This window comes from Diabrotica undecimpunctata, chromosome 8 (assembly GCF_040954645.1).
Source record: "Diabrotica undecimpunctata isolate CICGRU chromosome 8, icDiaUnde3, whole genome shotgun sequence".
NCBI lineage: Eukaryota > Metazoa > Arthropoda > Insecta > Coleoptera > Chrysomelidae > Diabrotica > Diabrotica undecimpunctata.
The window spans coordinates 127,016,907-127,035,989 of NC_092810.1; the positions used below are offsets into that span (position 1 = coordinate 127,016,907).

Here is a 19,083-nt window from a genome sequence, read left to right on the forward strand (position 1 = left end):
TGGTGAGCTTTATTTTTTTAGGAACAATGCTACCAAGTGAATTTAGTTTTCATATTTAAACAATAAAGATAAGAAATAAAAAAATACCTCAAAAAGACCAACTATAATGTCAGACATTACAATAATAATGGGGGACTTTAATGCCAAAGTAGGAAAAGGTAGACAAGAAAACATTGTAGAGAATTTTTGGACTTGGACAACTTAATGACAGGGAAGACTGTTTTGTAGAGATCTACAAAACAGTCTTCCCTGATGAGATGTTTCTTAGATCTATTCTGCGTAGATAACAATCTATGTGTGACAAATACATTCTTCAAACTACCCAAGCGTCGTTTATATACTTGGAAGTCACCCGCAGATACTAAAGAGAAGATCATAAGAAATCAGATCAATTATATAACAATTACCGAAAGGTACCGAAATTCAATCAAAATAACTAAAACACTACCTGGAGCCGATGTCCCCTCAGACCATAACTTATTAATCAGTGACATAAAATCAAATTTAAAAAAGTAAAACGCCAACAATCGACTAATCACATACACACTGACTGTATTCGAAATAATAGTCATGAAATTACACACGAGATAGAAAAGAAGTTCGAAAATATTGGGATTAATGGAAAGCAGACGAAAACAGAAAAATAAACACACTGAAGCATAAAATAAAATCCATAAAGAAATCAGAAGGAAAATCCGGGATGCAACAGAAAAATGGTACATCAACAAATGTCTTGAAATAGAAGAACTGCAGAAAAAGAATGACAAGTTTATTATGTACAAAAAGGTGAAAGAAATAACTCGAAAATATAGATCAACTGCAAGTATTTTACTTGATAAACAAGGAAATATTATAGTCAATAAACAAGACAGATTAGAGAGATGGAAAGAATATATTAAGGAGCTGTTTGATGACGATAGAACAGAAATTCAAATCGAAAATATATCGACTGGTCCAAACATAACACTCCATGAAATGGAAAGAGCTATAAAGCTATCAAAGAATAGAAAAGCAACCGGCCCAGATAAAATTCCAAGCGAAATAATCAAACTACTTGACGATAAGGGTAAACATTCTCTTCTAAGCCTCTTCGATAAAATATACGAAACAGGACATATACCAACAGACTGGCTACCGTCAACATTTGTAATGATACCGAAAAAAATAAATGTCAAACAGTGTAGCGATCATCGCACTATCAGTCTGATGAGTCAGGTACTGAAAATTTTCCTAAGAATACTGCACTCGAGAATTTACAACAAAATAGAAATACAATTAAGTGAAACACAATTTGGTTTCAGAAACACCCTTGGAACCAGAGAAGCACTCTTCAGTTTGCAGGTCATTGTTCAAAGATGTAGGGATATCGAACAATCGGGATATATGTGTTTTATCGACTTCGAAAAGGCCTTTGACCGAGTAAACCATGACAAACTTATAGGTGTCTTGCAACAGGTGGGAATTGATGACCGAGACCTCCGTATTATCAAAAATTTGTATTGGCATCAATGTGCAAACATACGAATTGGAAACAACACGACGGAAGCAGTGAAAATACGACGTGGAGTGAGGCAAGGATGTATTCTATCGCCTCTACTTTTAATATCTACTCCGAAGTTATTTTCAAAGAAGCCTTAGTTGAAGATACAGACATTAAAATCAACGAAATTAATGTCAACAATCTCAGATATGCAGAGGACACGGTACTTATTGCCTCCAATGAAGATCTGCAACGACTTATAAACAGGGTAACCGAAGCATGTGATGAATATGGGCTAAAACTTAATACTTTTAAGACAAAACTTATGGTTGTCAGCAAAACGGAGTTACAACCAATGAACATCAGAGCGTATGGAATAGAGTTAGAAAGAGTCCACAATATTACCTATTTGGGCGCAAACGTTAACGATCACTGGGATATAAATAAAGAAATAAGAATACGCATTGAAAAAGCCTTCTATAAATTAAAGAAAATTCTAATTAATAGAGATATTACGTTAAACCTTAAAATCAGATTAATACGCTGCTACATATTCTTAGCATAACTGTATGGTATGGAGAGCTGGACCCTTACAAAGAAATTAATGAAAAAATTGGAGGCCTTTCAGATGAGGATTTATCAACGAGTATTGCGGATAAGTTGTGTTGATCGAATAAGAAATGAAATAGTTTTACATCGAATGAAAAAGAGCACAGAAATAACAAAAACGATAAAAACTCGAAAGTTACAATATTACATAATACAGGGTAAGATCGCCGGAAGGAGAGGCACAGGCCGAAGAAGAACATCCTGGCTCCGAAATCTCCGAGAATGGTATCAAAAGATCACCGCTAATTTATTTAGAGCCGTTATAAACAAAGTTTTTATTGCCAATATGATCGCCAAAGTTCGATAATCGGACAGGGTACTGAAAGAAGAAGATAATGTGAGACTTATCGAAGTAAATAAACAAATAAATGTAAAGTTCAGAATGATTCTAAACTCTAAAATACCGTTTGGTTATATTAAATTATACAAAAAAATGTATACATCTGTTCAATCGATTTTAAAAAGGCTTTGGGCAAGGTCCGACGTAACAAAATGCTAGAAATATTTGCAACACAGCTGGATTGGACGATAAAGATTTACGAATAATTACAAAGCTATATTGGCATCATGTGGCAAAAATACAAGGTGAACAATAAACATCGGATGTAATAAATATAAAAAGACGAGTGAGACAAGGCTATATACTATCACCTTTACTTTTTAACTTGTATTGAGAGGAAATATTTAAGGAAGCCTTAATGGAGGCAACAGAAGGTATTATTGTAAATGGTGTAACCATGAACAATATTAGACATGCCGATGATATCTTAGTGCTGGCTAATTGCGGAAAACATCTTCAAAATCTAAATAAACAAAACAAAACAAACCTGTGATCCGTATGGATTAAAACTCAACCAGTAAACAAAATTATATACAGGATGACCGTATAAAAGTGGAAGATGCTATACTGGATAGAGTTGAGAAACTCATGTAATTCGGCAGTAATACCAATGGGAACAGGGATCCAACCGCAGAAACTAAAAGCCTAATAGAACAATCCCAATATGCTTTTGTAAAAATGAGAAACGTACTTTGCAGCCACGATCTTAGTATTAGTATTGACCTTCACATTGGACTGACATATTGTTATATCTTTCCAGTGCTACTGTATGAAGTGGAAACGAATGGAGGCAAATAGCCAGATAAGTCTAAGCTTAAAAGAAAAAGATGTTCCATACGACAAAAAACAGCGATAATAACTGATGTATTAAAAAATCTTACCATATTGATACTATTCAGCAGAAGTCCAAGGTCACTGCTAACATCTCCTTGCCTCACTTGCGATCCACTGCCTAACGCCATCGACGAAAAGTTTATAATACTGTTTCCAAATTTACCCGCTTCACCTTGTCTGATTCTCCTCCCTCTTCGCGGAACCGATTCGGGATGTCTCTGTCTGTAATCAGCAATAATAGATTGAACATCTAAGGTAAGTCTTTTGCCTTTGTCAATGGCGCCATTGAGATCCAGATTGCACTGTGGTTTTGTTAGAAGAGATTTTTGTCTGATTATATTACCGTTAGCTCCGGAAGAAGGCATGTATGGTTTGCTGGAGCTTGTTAAATTTGATTTTAAAAGACTTTGAGGTAAAGTGTTTCTTATCCTCTCCTCAATACTGCTATTTTGAGATTCGTTTAAAATTTCACTGTAGTCAGATTTCTCGTTGATGACCAAAATTTGCTTTTTTCTTTGCATTCGAAGAAGGAGCTCTTCTTTAAGTTTCTTCAAATGGATTATGTTGTTCCACTCTCTTTCTTTTTCTTTAGCAAATTCGTTTAGAGTTTTGATTTCTGCTAGTAGTTGATCACTGAATGATTTAATCTGTTCCAGATTGCTGCAATCGGCCATTTCAATGAAGTCGTTTATGATTTTATCTCTAGATTGGAAGTTATCTTGAATTTCAGCTCTCAGTCTTTTTACAGGATATTCTTCACTTTCGGACTTTCGTTTATTGGTTTCTGCATTTGGCGAACTACTATTACTATAGTTATCATCTTGAATTTCGCTGGAATCAGGTTCTTCTTTAACACCGTTAGAAATAGTTTCTAATTTGTTTTTATCTTGGAACTCTTCTTTAATTTGTTGACTTTCGTTTTCGTTATCACTTGAAGGCTTTTTATCTGTTTCTTCTAGGCTTGATTCATTTTTGTTAATTATTTCTTGATCTCGCTCTTCTGCATGGCCGGGCGACGAAGGTTGCACATTGCAACCTTCTACCACACTTTCCATAATCTGCATTTTATTCAAGCTGAAACAAAATAAATCCATTAGCATAATATAAATAGTATTTAATTTAAAGTATAATAAAAAACCTCTTATTTTTTATGACAAAAAACATTTTGTGAGGAAAAAAAAATAATTTTTAGTGCTCAATTGTATTTAACTAAGGATAATGTAATAAGTTATGTTTGTAGTGGATTGTATTGATTATACGCTCTTCAATTACATATTTTTTTAACAGAAACACAAAACATAATAACATAATAACAGAGGAGTTAACAAGCAAATACAGTTTCCAGTATTGAAATTAACTATTCTTGAAAGTTTCACAGTACACTTTCTTTAGTAAACTGCTTGTAAACAATTAAGAATATTACTAACAGTCTAATAAAATATTGAACTTACGCTCATTTTGGATGAAGTAAATAAGCAATGATTTAACTGACCAACTAAAGAACAATATTTAGGTTGATGCTTTGGGTGGATAGCGGCAATTGACACAATTGAATTTATTATGTGTTTCGTGAACACAAAGAACAATGGAACAATGCATTAATAATCATAAAGGAAACATAAATGAAAAAGGGAAAAATCAAAGAAGCATCACTCATCCTACTCAATGAAGAAAAATGTGTAGCAAACCCATCAGCATAATGTAGCAGGCTTTGGATATTCTTCTTCTTGATGTGCCTATCTGTTACGAATGATGGCGATCATCATGGCAATCTTTATCTTATCTGCAGCCGCGCAGAAAAGCTGCACAGACGTTGTATTGAACCAGATTCTGAGGTTCTTTAATCAAGATTTTCTTCTTCTTCCTGGAACTCGTTTTCCAAATATTTTTCCTTGCAGGATGGCTTGAAGGAGAGCATATCTGGATTCATTTCACATAATATGTCCGAAGAACTATAACTTTCGGGATTTGATGGTGGTCAGTACCTCTCGGTTCTTATTCATTCTTCTGAGGACCTCCTCATTTGCGACTCGGTCAGTCCACGGGATCTTAAGCCTTCTCCGATATAGCCACATCTCAAATGCTTCCAGTTTTCTGCACATATCTTCGTTCAAGGTCCACGATTCAACACCATAAAAAAGAACAGAGAAGACGTAGCATCGCAGCATTCTTACTTTTGTATCAAGAGAGAGGTTGTGACTCTTGTAGAAGGCCCCCATCCGATTGAAGGTGGACCTCGATGCGTGCTCTAATCTCCTGGTTGTTGGTACATTCTTCATTTATTATGGTGCCGAGGTAGTTGTAGTGCGTCACTCTTTCTACAGGGGATTGGTTGACGTAGAGTTGACCTTCTGTTATTCTTTTCTTGCTAATTATCATAAACTTTGTGTTCTTAACGTTTATATTGAGTCCATATTGTTGACTGTAATACGTGATTTTGTTCATAAGAACTTGTACATCTTCTAAGTAGTTGTCCGCAAATACTATGGTGTCATCTGCATATCTGATGTTGTTTAGCCGGTAACCATTTAGTAGAATACCTTTTTCGTTTGTAACTATATAATCATCTTATTCCATCTGTCGTCTTTCTGTCTTATGGTATGTCCACCGAACTTCCACTTAAGTTTTGCTACCTGCGTTAATACATCGGTCACTTTTGTTTTGTTGCGGATCCAAGTATTTCTTTTCTTGTCTGATAGCCTGATGTTCAGCATTTGCCTTTCCATGGCTCTTTGGGTCTTTGCTATTTTTTCCATGTTTTCCTTTCTAAACGTCCAAGTTTGAGAACCGTGGGTGAGAAGAGGAAGTATACATTGGTTGAAAACTCTTGTTTTTAAATAGTGGGGGTATTTTCTATTTTTTAGTATATAGATTTGAAAGATATATCTATGAAATGGTCGATTTTTATGCCGTACTCCGTAAAATATTTTTCTTGTACAGACGACTCTTTATAGTCTTCGCCATTGCCTTTTTTCATGTTAAAGGCATAATCCTAGAAAAATTTGGCTAGTTCCGTTATAGTAGTACTTCTTTCAAGCGTGAAATTTCTCACCCGTAAGAACTCCGAAAATTGGGTCCAAATAGAGCTTCTGGACCTCTGCGTGTTCAATGGGACATTTTCCGAAACCAAATTTTTGATTTCTTTATCTGACTGGCAGCCAAATCCTGATTTTTTGTCTGTATTCATTATATCTGTCTAGTGAAATAGTCATTACAATCAAACACGTACATACTATGGAGTGGTCACCTGAACACAAGATAATCTTATTTTGACAAAGAGCAAAAATAATACGTATTTTTTGTATTTATCCATGACTTTCTCTCAATAGCAGTCACTTTCCCATATCGACCAATTTCAACAAATCTTCGTCGTCGATATTTGGAGGTTTTATTGTATATATCACACATGCAAGATATAGGCCTAAGTACTTGCAAACATCTAAGATCTGCAAACAAGAGGGTTGCAACAAAAGGAACACACAACCCAGGCTGCAGGTACTAATATTTACTGCAAGGGTTTAAAATTACAGAAGAGTTGGGTGTAGTAATATTCAGTAGTAGTAAAATGTAGCAATTCCTGTTCCAGGAGAATATACCTCTATATTTCAGGCAAAGATATCTCCAATCTTGCAGTGTGCAAGAGAAATTAACATGATATCTTTCGAACTTAAGCGGGTAAATATATACGCAGATAGTCAAGCGGCTGTAGAGGCTCCAAGTTGAAGTCTAGGCTAGTTTTAACTCTAAGGAGGCTTTATGTTGTAACGGTGAGAATGATTTTGAGAAATGTTTTACGGTGCAACAAGGTGAGAAGCTGGGGGATTATGATGATGAGACTGTTGCACTTTGTAACGAATTTATCACGTTCTCTATCAAAGGAAAATCCGATAATTAAAAAAGTAATATTAAAAATTGAAAAGAAAAAGGAATTTCCAAGACATTGGACATAAGTAAATGGAAGGAACTGGTTAAAAAAAATGTAAATATGTAGTAATTGTAATTAAACTTTTCAGCTAATAGACCTATTAAGATTTATAAATAAATACTTTTATATGTAATATATAATTTTCACATTATACTATTTTTAAAGTATGTTCATTTTTATGAGTAATCTATTTACATTCTTTTATGAAGGCAATTCTAAAAACAATTTAAAAGCAAATTATTGAAAAATACCTTAACTGATAAGAAGATATACCATAAACCTGGGCTATGTACTGGGAAAGTGTGATTTGTACTATTTTTAGGAAAAGCTTATCTTTAAGGTTGTTCCAGGTAAAGAAAAATACTTTGTATTGAATACACTTTTTCTTAATATTACAACACTAAGAAATACTAAAATTTACATTCTTGGTACTATTGACTTCTAAGAATATAAACGTATTTAATTCGTTTATTGCTTTCTTGGTAATCATTATATAATGTGAATAAATTCCAGAAGTCTAATATATATGAGTAAATCTCTTTTTCTAATAGTTCCATTATCTATAGTGGAAAAATAACCTATCTTTTAATTTATTGCTTGTGTTTAGAACTTCTATTTTATGCCAACCTTATAACTCTCCTCTAATTAATTTGACTATTGTATTCGTGTATTCATTCCATTCTTGTTGCTGTCAATTGTCAAGAGTTTACACTTTTAATGTCGCCATTCCTTTCTTCCTGTGGTTTAGCTGTAGGCATAAATGAATGGTCACCGAAAGATTCTTCACTATCAAAAAAGGGAAAAAGGTTTTAACAGTTGACATTCTCATGGAATTATTTTGGTCTACTATTTAGAAACACATCAAAAAATTAAAAAAAAAACTGAATATATCATTTAACAATAATATAGAATACAGAAAACAATAATATAAATTTGATTTTAAATACTGCAAAGCTTTGCAGACGATCAAGTAGTGATTGCACAAGACCAAGACGACCTCAGCTACATGATGAAGAAACTACAAGAAGAATATACCAAGGCTGGCCTAGATATTAACCTCGCGAAAACAGAGTACCTATCTACAAGTTAAGAAGGCATAGAAGATCTACAGATTGATGACAACGTAACAATCAAAGAAAAGGATAAATTGAAATACTTGGGGTTTATAATCACGAAAAAGGCAACAACAGAGGAAGAAATTACACAAAGATTAGGACAAACAAGAGCAGCAATCCGACAACTTAACTCAGTATGGTGCGATAGACACCTAAATATGAAGATAAAAACACAGATTTATAAAACTTTAGTGCGAAGTATTATGACATATGGGGCTGAAAATTGGATCATAAACAAGAAAAACAGCAGTAAGATAGAATGGATAGGAGAAGTAATGACGAAATAAAGCAAAGAACATCAATAGAAACAGACATACTAACATATATAGAACAAAAAAGACTGCATAAGTGGTATGGACATGTAAGAAGAACTAGCGACAGCAGATGGATAAAGAGAATATCCGAATGGAGCCCCATAGGAAGGAGGAAAAGAGGACGACCCCGAAAATCCTGGAGGAACGAAGTAGACGACGCCATGAGTAAGAGAGGCTTAAACTATGGAGAATGGGACAACAGAGAGAGATGGAAACGGTTGAGCGAGGGAAGGCAGTGAATACTCTAGAATCCCTGAATATATATATATATATATATATATATATATATATATATATATATATATATATATATATATATATATATATATATATATATATATAACACCTTTAATGGGCATATCCTATCTGATTATCTTTTAAAAACTAACCTATCACTTGTCTTGAAGGTCTTCTTATTCAAAACAATTTTTATTTCCTTCCGTCAACAGTTAGTTGATACCTCTCAGGACGTAAGATCCCCTTTTTCGAGAGGGGAAATTGTACGTTCCCTTAAAAAATGTTATCCTTTATCATCGCCCTAATGTCTTATTAATTATTATGTAATTACAAATATTGTACTTTAAGGGTCATCTGATCTCATTATGTGGCTAGTTCCAACTATTTTATAGACTTAAGTATTCACCACATTTTCAATTCACAAGTCAACATTTTACTCTTTTGTTTTCATTTTTAAGTGGTTATACTTACTTATAGGTTTTTTACTGATGATAATCTGATGGGATCGAAAACGTTCTAAAAATTTTAAATCCATTTTGGATCATTTTTAAAAAAATTCATAAAAATTTTGTATTTTAGAAAAAGAAGTTTTTATTTCATTGTAAGTTTTTTTTAATTATGGTATCTAGCCAACCACTGGGAATTTCCCTTTTAAATTATAAAAAAAATAAATGATGATGAAAATTTTGTTGGCACAGATTTAACAACAAAGTCAAAAAGGAACGACCTGTTTTAGTAATGAAGGCTATATAAGTTACCGGGCTTGGACGAGATTTACCCAATACTTCAACAGAAGAAAAATGACCTCCTGTACAAAAAGTGAGTAGCGAGTAGAGACTCATCTATACGCCCAATAGATGATAGTTCTACTTCAGAGATGTGACTCTGCCCACGCGACACTTGGTATATCTACTAAGTCCAAACAGAAAATACCACTAGCCTTTCAAGCACAGTTCCTTATTAACATTTCCAACTAATGAGGTAGGCAACGAGAAACCTTCCCTTTATTTTATACACAAAAGTTCATGGTGTGAGCAATAATTGCAAGTCCTCGGATGATGAGCTTCGTGATCCAGATGGCACCCGGCGCATCTTCTGGTAAGGAGAGGATTGTGTGAAATCAGTTACCGGGCATGTAGCCGTGACTCATCAGGCTCTACATGTGAAATGTGCTACTGATGAAAAACATAAACTTAATAACCGCAAACCATACAACATAGCTACGTGGAATGTCCATAGTCTTTGACAACCGGACAAACTATTCTGGAGAAGGAACTGGAATGAACCAATGGCCCGTCTTTCTGAACTTCCATAACAAGCAGCAATACACAAAATAATTTGAGACATTTCATGTGTTTCTCGGACAATAATAAAAAAAAAGTATTAATGGTATTGGCTTTTCTTCTTCTTATTCTTTTTATGTAGACATGACTCTGTCTGTTGTTTTTTATCTCTGCTGTTTCTAACATCATTTTTGTCCTCTCTGTGTCAGGTCGTGTTTCTACCGCGTACAACCTGCGGCTCTGTTTGCTCTATTCTGAGAAAAACAACTTAGGGAGGAAGACTCAGGGAATCTCCCTGTCTTATCCCAGCTTAAATAGGGTCGGTTAATTTTTCTTCTACTTTTACTTTTATTGAAGTTATACTTCTATACGCGCGCTCCACGTTGGACATTTGTATTGGAGTGAATCTGTGAAACCATTACATATGTAAGATAATGAGTAAGAGAGAGACAGAAGATATATTTTCTCTCTCTTCCTCTCTCAAATATAAAAATGTTCCTTTTGTATATATAATTTAATATTATATATATTATATAAAGATATATATACATATAATATTATACATATAATAAAATATTTATTAATATTATTATTTATGTGATATGTGTTGTATTATTTATTAAATGTTCATAATTATATTATTCTTTTGTATTTCAAAATAATAATCTCAATAAATCACTGTATGATCCAGAACTGTCAATTTTGAAATACATGTGTGTTATGTCCTCGGTAGTGTAGTAGTCAGTATCCCCGCCTGTCACGCGGGAGACCGGGGTTCGATTCCCAGTCGGGGAGGACTTTTTTGTTAATATTATTACATTATTGTCATTTTTAAATACTTATGGATATTGCATTTTAATTTGTATTGTATTATTATATGGAATTATGTTGCACTGTATTGTAGTGTATTTTTTTTATGTATATTATTGTCATTTTTAAATACTTATTAATATGGCAGTTTAATTTATATTGCATTATTTTAGGTCTAAATTTTGGTATTTTAAATATAATTTTACCGTTTTCTAAAATAAAATTAGAAGACTTTTCTAACAACGAAAAACAAACTTGTACTAAATATAAGCAAAAGCCTAGCTCGTATATGGAACTTGCTTTGCTAAAAGACAGTTCAAATCGAGAAAAGCATATCTACAATAATACTCATAACATTTTATGCCCAAACACAAATGCTGAACAAGATGAAAACACAATTGTATTATTATATTAATAACAAAATAAACAATGAATTTTACTGCAGAGTATGTGTAAAAAAATTTTGCATTCAACTCCTTTCATACATATATGAAAATAAAAATATACATTTTCATCAAAATATTGATTCAATCCTTCATTGTTAGTAAGTTGGTATTAATTTTGTTTCTCTTTCTGATATGTCTTACCTATAGAATTACATATGTAATGATTGTGCAGATTGACTCCCAAATAAATTTGTAACGGCAAATGCGTGTATAGAAGTGTAACTTCCACCGGCAGTCCCACTGGACTGCCACACCCGTTTTTTTTGTGTTGTTTTGGTAAGTATTTTCGATCGTTTTAATTATTCCTAGAGGTATCTTCTCTTGCGTACAATAAGTGGATAACGTCCTTTAATTTGACCCGGTCAAATGCCTTATTAAGGTCCACGAAACATAGATATGCCGGTCTGTTGTATTCTAATGATTTATATTGCACTTGCCTCATTATAAATATAGCTTCGGTGCATGATCTTCCAGACCTAAAACCTTGTTGTTCTTCTGTTAGTGTTTAGGGTGTTTGATCTCCACTCTTGAGGAATTCTGTTTTGTTCTATTATTTTTTGGATTAGTTTTAATAGTTGTTTGGTCAGATCTAGTCCTTCGTACTTTAGGAGTTCGTTCGGTATTCTGTCCTCTCCTGGTGATTTTCTATTTTTTGATTTCCTTAATGTTTTCTTTACCTCCTCTTCCTCAATATTTATTTCTTCGTTTGTCGTCATCTCTGGTGTTGGTGGTTCATTATCGTCACCTTTAGCAAATAGGGATCGAAAGTAGTCTACCCATGTTCCCTTTTTATTTGTCTAACTAAAGTATTCGTTTCATTTCTAATTCGGTTATAGTGGTTCTTCTTTTCTTCACATTTTGTCTTCACTTCCTCTCTTAATCATGGTGTTTTCTTTTTTGATATGTTAGTGTTCGTTACTTTCCTCTCTCCAAGCGATTCTGTTGCTGCCTGTTGGCTTTTGGATTTCAAAATCTCTTTATCCTTACATACTGGGCTATCGAGCTATCAGTGATCGTATCATTTCCTTAAGACTGAATGGACCCACCTCTATTGTTCATTTGGTTCAGGTGATGTCTCAATTACAGATGATAATACAACTGAATCTTTCTTCGACGAGCTTAAATCATATCTCTAAAACATCCCAAATAAAGAAATCGCTATTACCATGGGCGATTTGAACTCAAAAATCGGTGTTACTGTTAAAAAACTAAATAATTGTTATATCCAGTTCTGCGTTGACACTGATTTGGCAATAATGAATTATATGTATAATCAACATCCCAGAAGATGGTACACTTGGATCTCACCTAATGGACGACAACGAAATAAAATCGATTACATAATGATTAAACATCTCTGGAAAACATCTATTAGCCAATGTAAAACACGACCTAGCGCTGACTGCGGCTGTGATAAGCAACTCCTTTTTGCAACACTAAAGTAAAAATTCTGTGGATGTCTGCATATACTTTTGACCTCGTTGAAGAACGCAGAAAACTCAAAATGGGTTGAATCGGCATTCTCTTAGGTATTCCCAGTACCAACAGATATCTAGAGATTCAGCATATATAGCTACAAGCATATAGAGAAAATCTGCAGAAACAATATGCTGACACAATTAATATCAAAAGAATTCTTCGATAAAGGCAGACTTCTCACACGTAAATTCAAGTAGAAATCTTGGTCTATTAAATATAACGAATGCAATATACAGACGACACGCTCTTTGAATCTGCTCTGAAAGTTAAACAAAGCAGCAGGATATGGTTTCATTACTGCTCATGTCTTAAAGTATCTTCCGATAAGCGAAGTGAAATATGACATCGATTGTGTAAATCTGGCACACAGACGTCTGGCCTGAGGATTGGAGAAAGGCCATAATCATACCTCTACATAAAAACGGTCCAACAAATAACTGTAACAACTATAGACTACTAGCACTTATGTCACACGCCAGTAAGATGATACACGTCGTCTAGAAAACTTCATCAGTTGTCAAATAGCCAAAATAGAAAATTTATACTGGAGAACAAATCCTTACTATAAGAATCATCATAGAATAAGCCAGAGAATATCAGATTCCGATATTTATAAGTTTTGTTGAATATACAAAGACCCATCTAACATTACCAAATTATATTTAATAATTTTAGATGGGAACACAAAGGATACAAAGTGTAATGAATCTTATGCATATCTTGGCAGCAACATCGACAGCCAATGGAATTATTAAATAGAAACAAAGAAGAATATAGCAGAAGTTAAAAACCATTTGTTAGAATAAATAGAAGAAGAGACCTGCATTTGAAAACTAAATGCCGCAGTATTAAATGTTTTTAGTTATGTTTTGCGGAATGGAGCATTGAATGTGTTCTCTATTATCAATGAAAAAACTGATAGATACTACAACGAAAAACTACATCGCTATTTGAAAGGGGCCAAAAAAAGACATTTTCTTGGCTTCAGAATCTCACTCAGTCCCGGCTAATCCACCGCCTTCAGTCCCGGTTCCTTAATAAGAGCTGTTTGTAAAATAAAATAAGTCTATGTTTGGCCACAGTTTAATGCTAAAATATTATTTAGCACTATGTTGTAGTTTGGTACTAACCGATGACAAAATAGGAAATTAATAAATGATAATCACCCAATACAAAGAATCAGTGAGCGTCAAATCCCTGGAATGAGTTAGAGCGGAAGTCAAATGGAACATTTTGAGAGACGGTTAGAAGACGTATCTACTACTACGAATAGTATCATTATTGGTGTGAATAATGACAAAAACACGCGACAAAATGTTAATAGTGAAGCCGAATCAACATGAGGATAAAGTCAAAGAAATATTGTACTAAAAGCACAAATAACGAAATTTATATATATTCTTCTTAATTTTAATAATACTGTCATGTTTTGTTAAAATTATCTCTCAATGTGTAATCACTCCAATTCATTTACATAAAACATAATATAAATACGATTAATAATAATAATTTAGTAGGATTGTCGCTATATTTTTTCCGGAAATGTGTCGTCGAGTTGTCAGATGTTGCGCATATGGGAAACTCAAAAATCATTAGATAATTATTGGTTCTCTCAGAAATATTTCCAGATGACTTAAAGCGATATATTTAATTGTCTTAACCATACTTCAATGCAGACAAAATGGATCTTTTGTGAAAAGTAATTAAGCCTTTTGTGCAAATATTTAGGAAGAAATGTCATTGTGTGAACGCTAAGGGAGTGGAAAGGAGGTGAAGCAGAGTGTTTATGTGTCTTGAGTTCAAGACAGGATTTTGTAAAAAATACTGTCTAAATAATATGCGAATATCTTCTCATAGGAATGTAGGCCAGGGAATCAAATGTTTATACAAAATTGATACAAAACAATTATTGTTACTAAATAAAAGTTTGTTTACTTTTATTGGTTTTAAACAAACATACGATTTTATTTCAACTAAAGCGATAAAAAGTAATCGAAAAGTCGAATACCAATGAAATTTACCAGTATACGATGATAAATTTAAGGCTGTTTTAGCAGTTCAAGCCAACTGCGATTTGAAATGGGCGTATCACTTACTTTTCTACACTGCTTACGCGAGACCATCTTTACTCAGTGCCGCCGGCCGACGGGTAGTTTAATGACAACAAATACATTATTCTCCATTCAAATTAGTTTTAACACGAACTAACTGACCGTACGTTCATGAGATTTGACGTCACGAAGGCGATAACGATGAAACTAAGCCCAATGATGAGTAACACGTTTCACTATTAGATTTCAGTATTTTTAGGCAATTTTCTTTAAAGTTGGAACACGCTTTTCTCGATTATTACTGGACACAGAAAGGTGAAACAAAAATCAACGATTACAGAAAAAAAAACTCTTTCGAGTGATGGGCGTAAAAAGTTTGGTTATAATAGAACGTTAAACAGTATATTCCAATTTTTCAACAGAAGTTTCAAAAAAATAAAAAAAGTAAAACCATCAGTTTAAAGGCAACATAATTTCGAATAACGTGTCCAAATTTCGAGACATTTTGTCAGTAAATAACAGAGAAAACACTGTCTCTAGGTTTTGATGCACCGATAAAACAGCCTTAAATAATATGAGTTGTGTTGAATTATAAAGAATTTCTTTAAAATTTGACCACACGGCCACACGCTTCTTCATTTTTATGTGGCGTCTCCATCCCTGGCGGTTAGCGAGCGGTTATGGTGGCAAAAACATTTCTGTCTTTCGCTCTTCTGGTAAATAGGACAATTTTTTATTTCAATTTTAAGTTTTCCCTCTATTTTACCTTTAATGATTAATTGATGCAGATAATACTGTTCGTAATAAGATGCATTATTCAATACGATGACGGAGTTCTCGAATTATATGAAGTTCATGTCTTCATGATAGTCCTGGATTTTCTTCGATAAACACGGGCACCATCTTGCAGAAAACCAGTATTACTCCCAATATAGACGACAATTAAAAGCTGTCGACAAACATTTGACAAAGGCTCGTCGAGCATTTGTTACTGTGTTATCTTGCCAAACATTATCAACTGTATGTCCGGCGTTAACCCAAGTCTCGTCAACGTAATAATTTTTTTCTTTGACGCACGACATTATTACCGAATGTAATTAGGTCACAACGATATTATTTCCTCCTTATGGAGTCCTATTTTCAGAGGAAAATGAATGTACAGTTTACTATGGTACGCTATTATTATAGTATACGTTACAACGGAGAATATTTTTTGGGATTCATATATAATAGGTTTCCGTCCGCGCTCATTTGTATGTGGAGGTTTCAAACCACTTGTCAGTTTTTTTTTGCGCAGAATACATCCAACTGTTGCCACTAACAATTGTTTTAAAACAACAGCGGTTAAGAACTTTCATGAGTACATCATATACTTGATTTTATTTCTTGGCTCCAGGGGCGGATACACAGGGGAAGGAGAAATTCCCCCCCCCCCTCCAAGAAGGTCCAAAATGAAAGACAACCGTTTAAATATTTATATCTTTTATGTAGTTTGCGTTTATCTCTTTTATGTCTTTTAGTTGGCGTTTCATTGAAAGTTGCGGCCACTCATGTCTAGATCCGCCAGTGCTTGGCTCTAAAACTCTACGTGAGTCTTGACCGCGTTTGTTATTTTCCTCCACTCTTGCCGATTTTGTAGAGAAATCTCCTATTGTTCCATCTTACGAAGATCACTCGTTACTGCATGCTTCCATCGTTTTCTTGGTCCACCAACTGGTCTTCTGCCATTCTCAGAAGGTTGTATTTAGTAGTCTTTCATCATTCTATCTCAGTACATGTTCTACCCATATTATACGATTTGTCTTGGTGTACAGTACTACGTTTTAGTCTCCATAGAGTGCTTGTAGAAAAACTGTCCACATGTTTTAAGTAATAATGTTGTCGATTGACTATTTATCGGCTATATAATTCCCAGTGCCGGTTCGGTATGCGGTCTACCGTCTAATATGCGATCTACGGCAATTTAGCTGATTCGGAATGTGGTCTACGTCTTCCTCAAATAGGTGCAAAAACAAATTAGAGAAACTATTACAGTCTCATTACTGTTCAATTAGGAATGCAAAAACAAATTAGGGAAATTATGACAAACTCATTAGTAGTCAAGTACGTTGTGCTTGACTATATCAAAACTTTTAATGACCTATTTTGGTATAAAAATGAGCCCTAAAATGAAAATTGATTTAGTTGCAAACAAAATGTTGCTAAAAGAGTTTTATAAAACTGTCATTTCAAGCGAAACAGAGGCAGTACGGTTTATTACAAAATGTTGAAGACGCTGGGCCGTACCACCGATGTGGGGCAAGAATGGAAGAAAAGAGGAAACGAGATCGGGGTGGTGAATATAGACCAGTTCTCCGCTGCCCAAGGAGAGGATGCCAAACAACAAGATCAGTTAGGCATGGCAACCGTTTTTTTTTTTATTTCACCGACTTAAATGGAAAAAGTAACTGCAAGTTAACTTTATGTGAAATTTTGGAATTGATATTAATGTTCATTTTGAAACTCGATTTTGACACAGTAATGAAATTAACGGGGAGAGGAAGAGAAGCTATATGCGACTGGTACAACATGTGTCGACAAGTTTGTTCCTCTGTGATGTCAGTGAATCGCCGTGGACAGCTTCGAGGTACTGAAGAAGACCCAATTCAAATTGACGAATCAGATTTGCGGACAGAAGGAAGTACGACAGGGAACGAATGTTAAATGGAGACCATCCAGCAGAATCAGAAGACAGCGATGCTGAAGCGTAAAATAAACGGAATCATGAACGTCGAATTGACGGTCCATGGGTCTTCGGATTAAAGATTTAAAGAGGAGCCTAGTTTCCATTATACAAAGGGAAGTTGAAGCTGGGTCAATAATTCACTCGGACGAATGGCTAGCATACGGTTAACCACCAGGAAAATTATGTCGACCCACAAACAGGAGCACATACGCAAGGGATAGAAAGATCCTGGTTGGAGGGTAAAATTACGATTTTGAAGAAAATGAGAGGTGTTCCTGTCAGTACTTTGCAGTCCCATTTGGATTATGTTGCGTAGAAAGTGCTACGAAGAAATGTAGAAGTTAAGTTTATCGCTTTTCTGCACGATGTTAGAAATGTATTTGTATAAATGCGTCTAATTAAATATTGTCATATAAATTTACTTTAAGAAGCCAATAAAAGTTTTGAACTACTTGTTACTTTATTTTGGTATTACATATAAATATAGAATTTTAGTGAGTGTCTCAACAGCATTTGATGATAGGTGACGTTCCCCGCATATCGAAATTGCGGTAGACCGCATATCAGATGGTAGACCGCATACCGAACTAGAAACTCTGCCGTAGACCCGGCACCCAATTCCCAATCATAATCATAAGAAACCAAATTAAAGGCAAAAATGTCAATAAATACAAAAAATTGCATAAGATTATACTACGGGAAATAAAAAGGGCAAAAGAAGCATTGCTGATGGACGGAAATTGAAACACTACAATGCAAACATGACGATCTCCATATGCACAAACAGATTAAAGAGGTACAGAACACCAGAAAACAACGCAATACAGGCATAGTTGTAGACATCGAACGCCAGATTTTGACGACAATTGAAGATCAATTAAGATGGACAGAATACATGAAAGCATTATTCGAAGATACAGCAAGAAGACCGACTGAAATAGACATTCTCTACGACCCAGAAATAGCAGACCAAGAAGTAACTATGGTCAATAACCGAATTAAAGATGGGAAATCAACAGGACCTGCTGAAGTACATGGAGAAAGTTTAAAGCTATTATTGGCACGCAAAATCACAGCGCTTATGAAGCTATTCAACAGCATATATTCAAGTAAACTCAAATTTATATCTCCGCCCAAATTATAATAAAGGATAAACAGTTAGAAAGAGGAGAAAATATGCTTTCCATGCTGCAATATTAAGGATACGTGGGATCATAGCTAAGAAATAAAAACTAGTATTAAAAAAGCAAAAAACTCTTTTAACCGTAGATATTAGGAAGATTCTCTGCAACAAGTATCAACATACTCATAAGAATTCTTAAATGTTACGTTTTCAGTGTCCTCCTCTATGGAGTAGAAAGCTGAGATCTTACAAAAGATGCCATAAAACTTCTAGAGGCATTTGAAATGTGGTGCTACCGACGTATATTAATGG

General features: G+C 34.3%; 1 protein-coding gene across 7 annotated transcripts in view; it reads right to left on the bottom strand.

Annotated features, from left to right (window-relative positions):
• Window positions 1-19,083, bottom strand: part of LOC140447983 (uncharacterized) — a 157,946-nt gene that overhangs the window by 14,998 nt on the left and 123,865 nt on the right. For all 7 annotated transcript variants that reach the window (XM_072540983.1, XM_072540986.1, XM_072540985.1 and 4 more), the window contains one exon: window positions 3,311-4,337. In XM_072540983.1, the coding sequence (XP_072397084.1) occupies window positions 3,311-4,337 (1,027 nt within the window). The remainder of the gene's footprint in view (window positions 1-3,310; window positions 4,338-19,083) is intronic.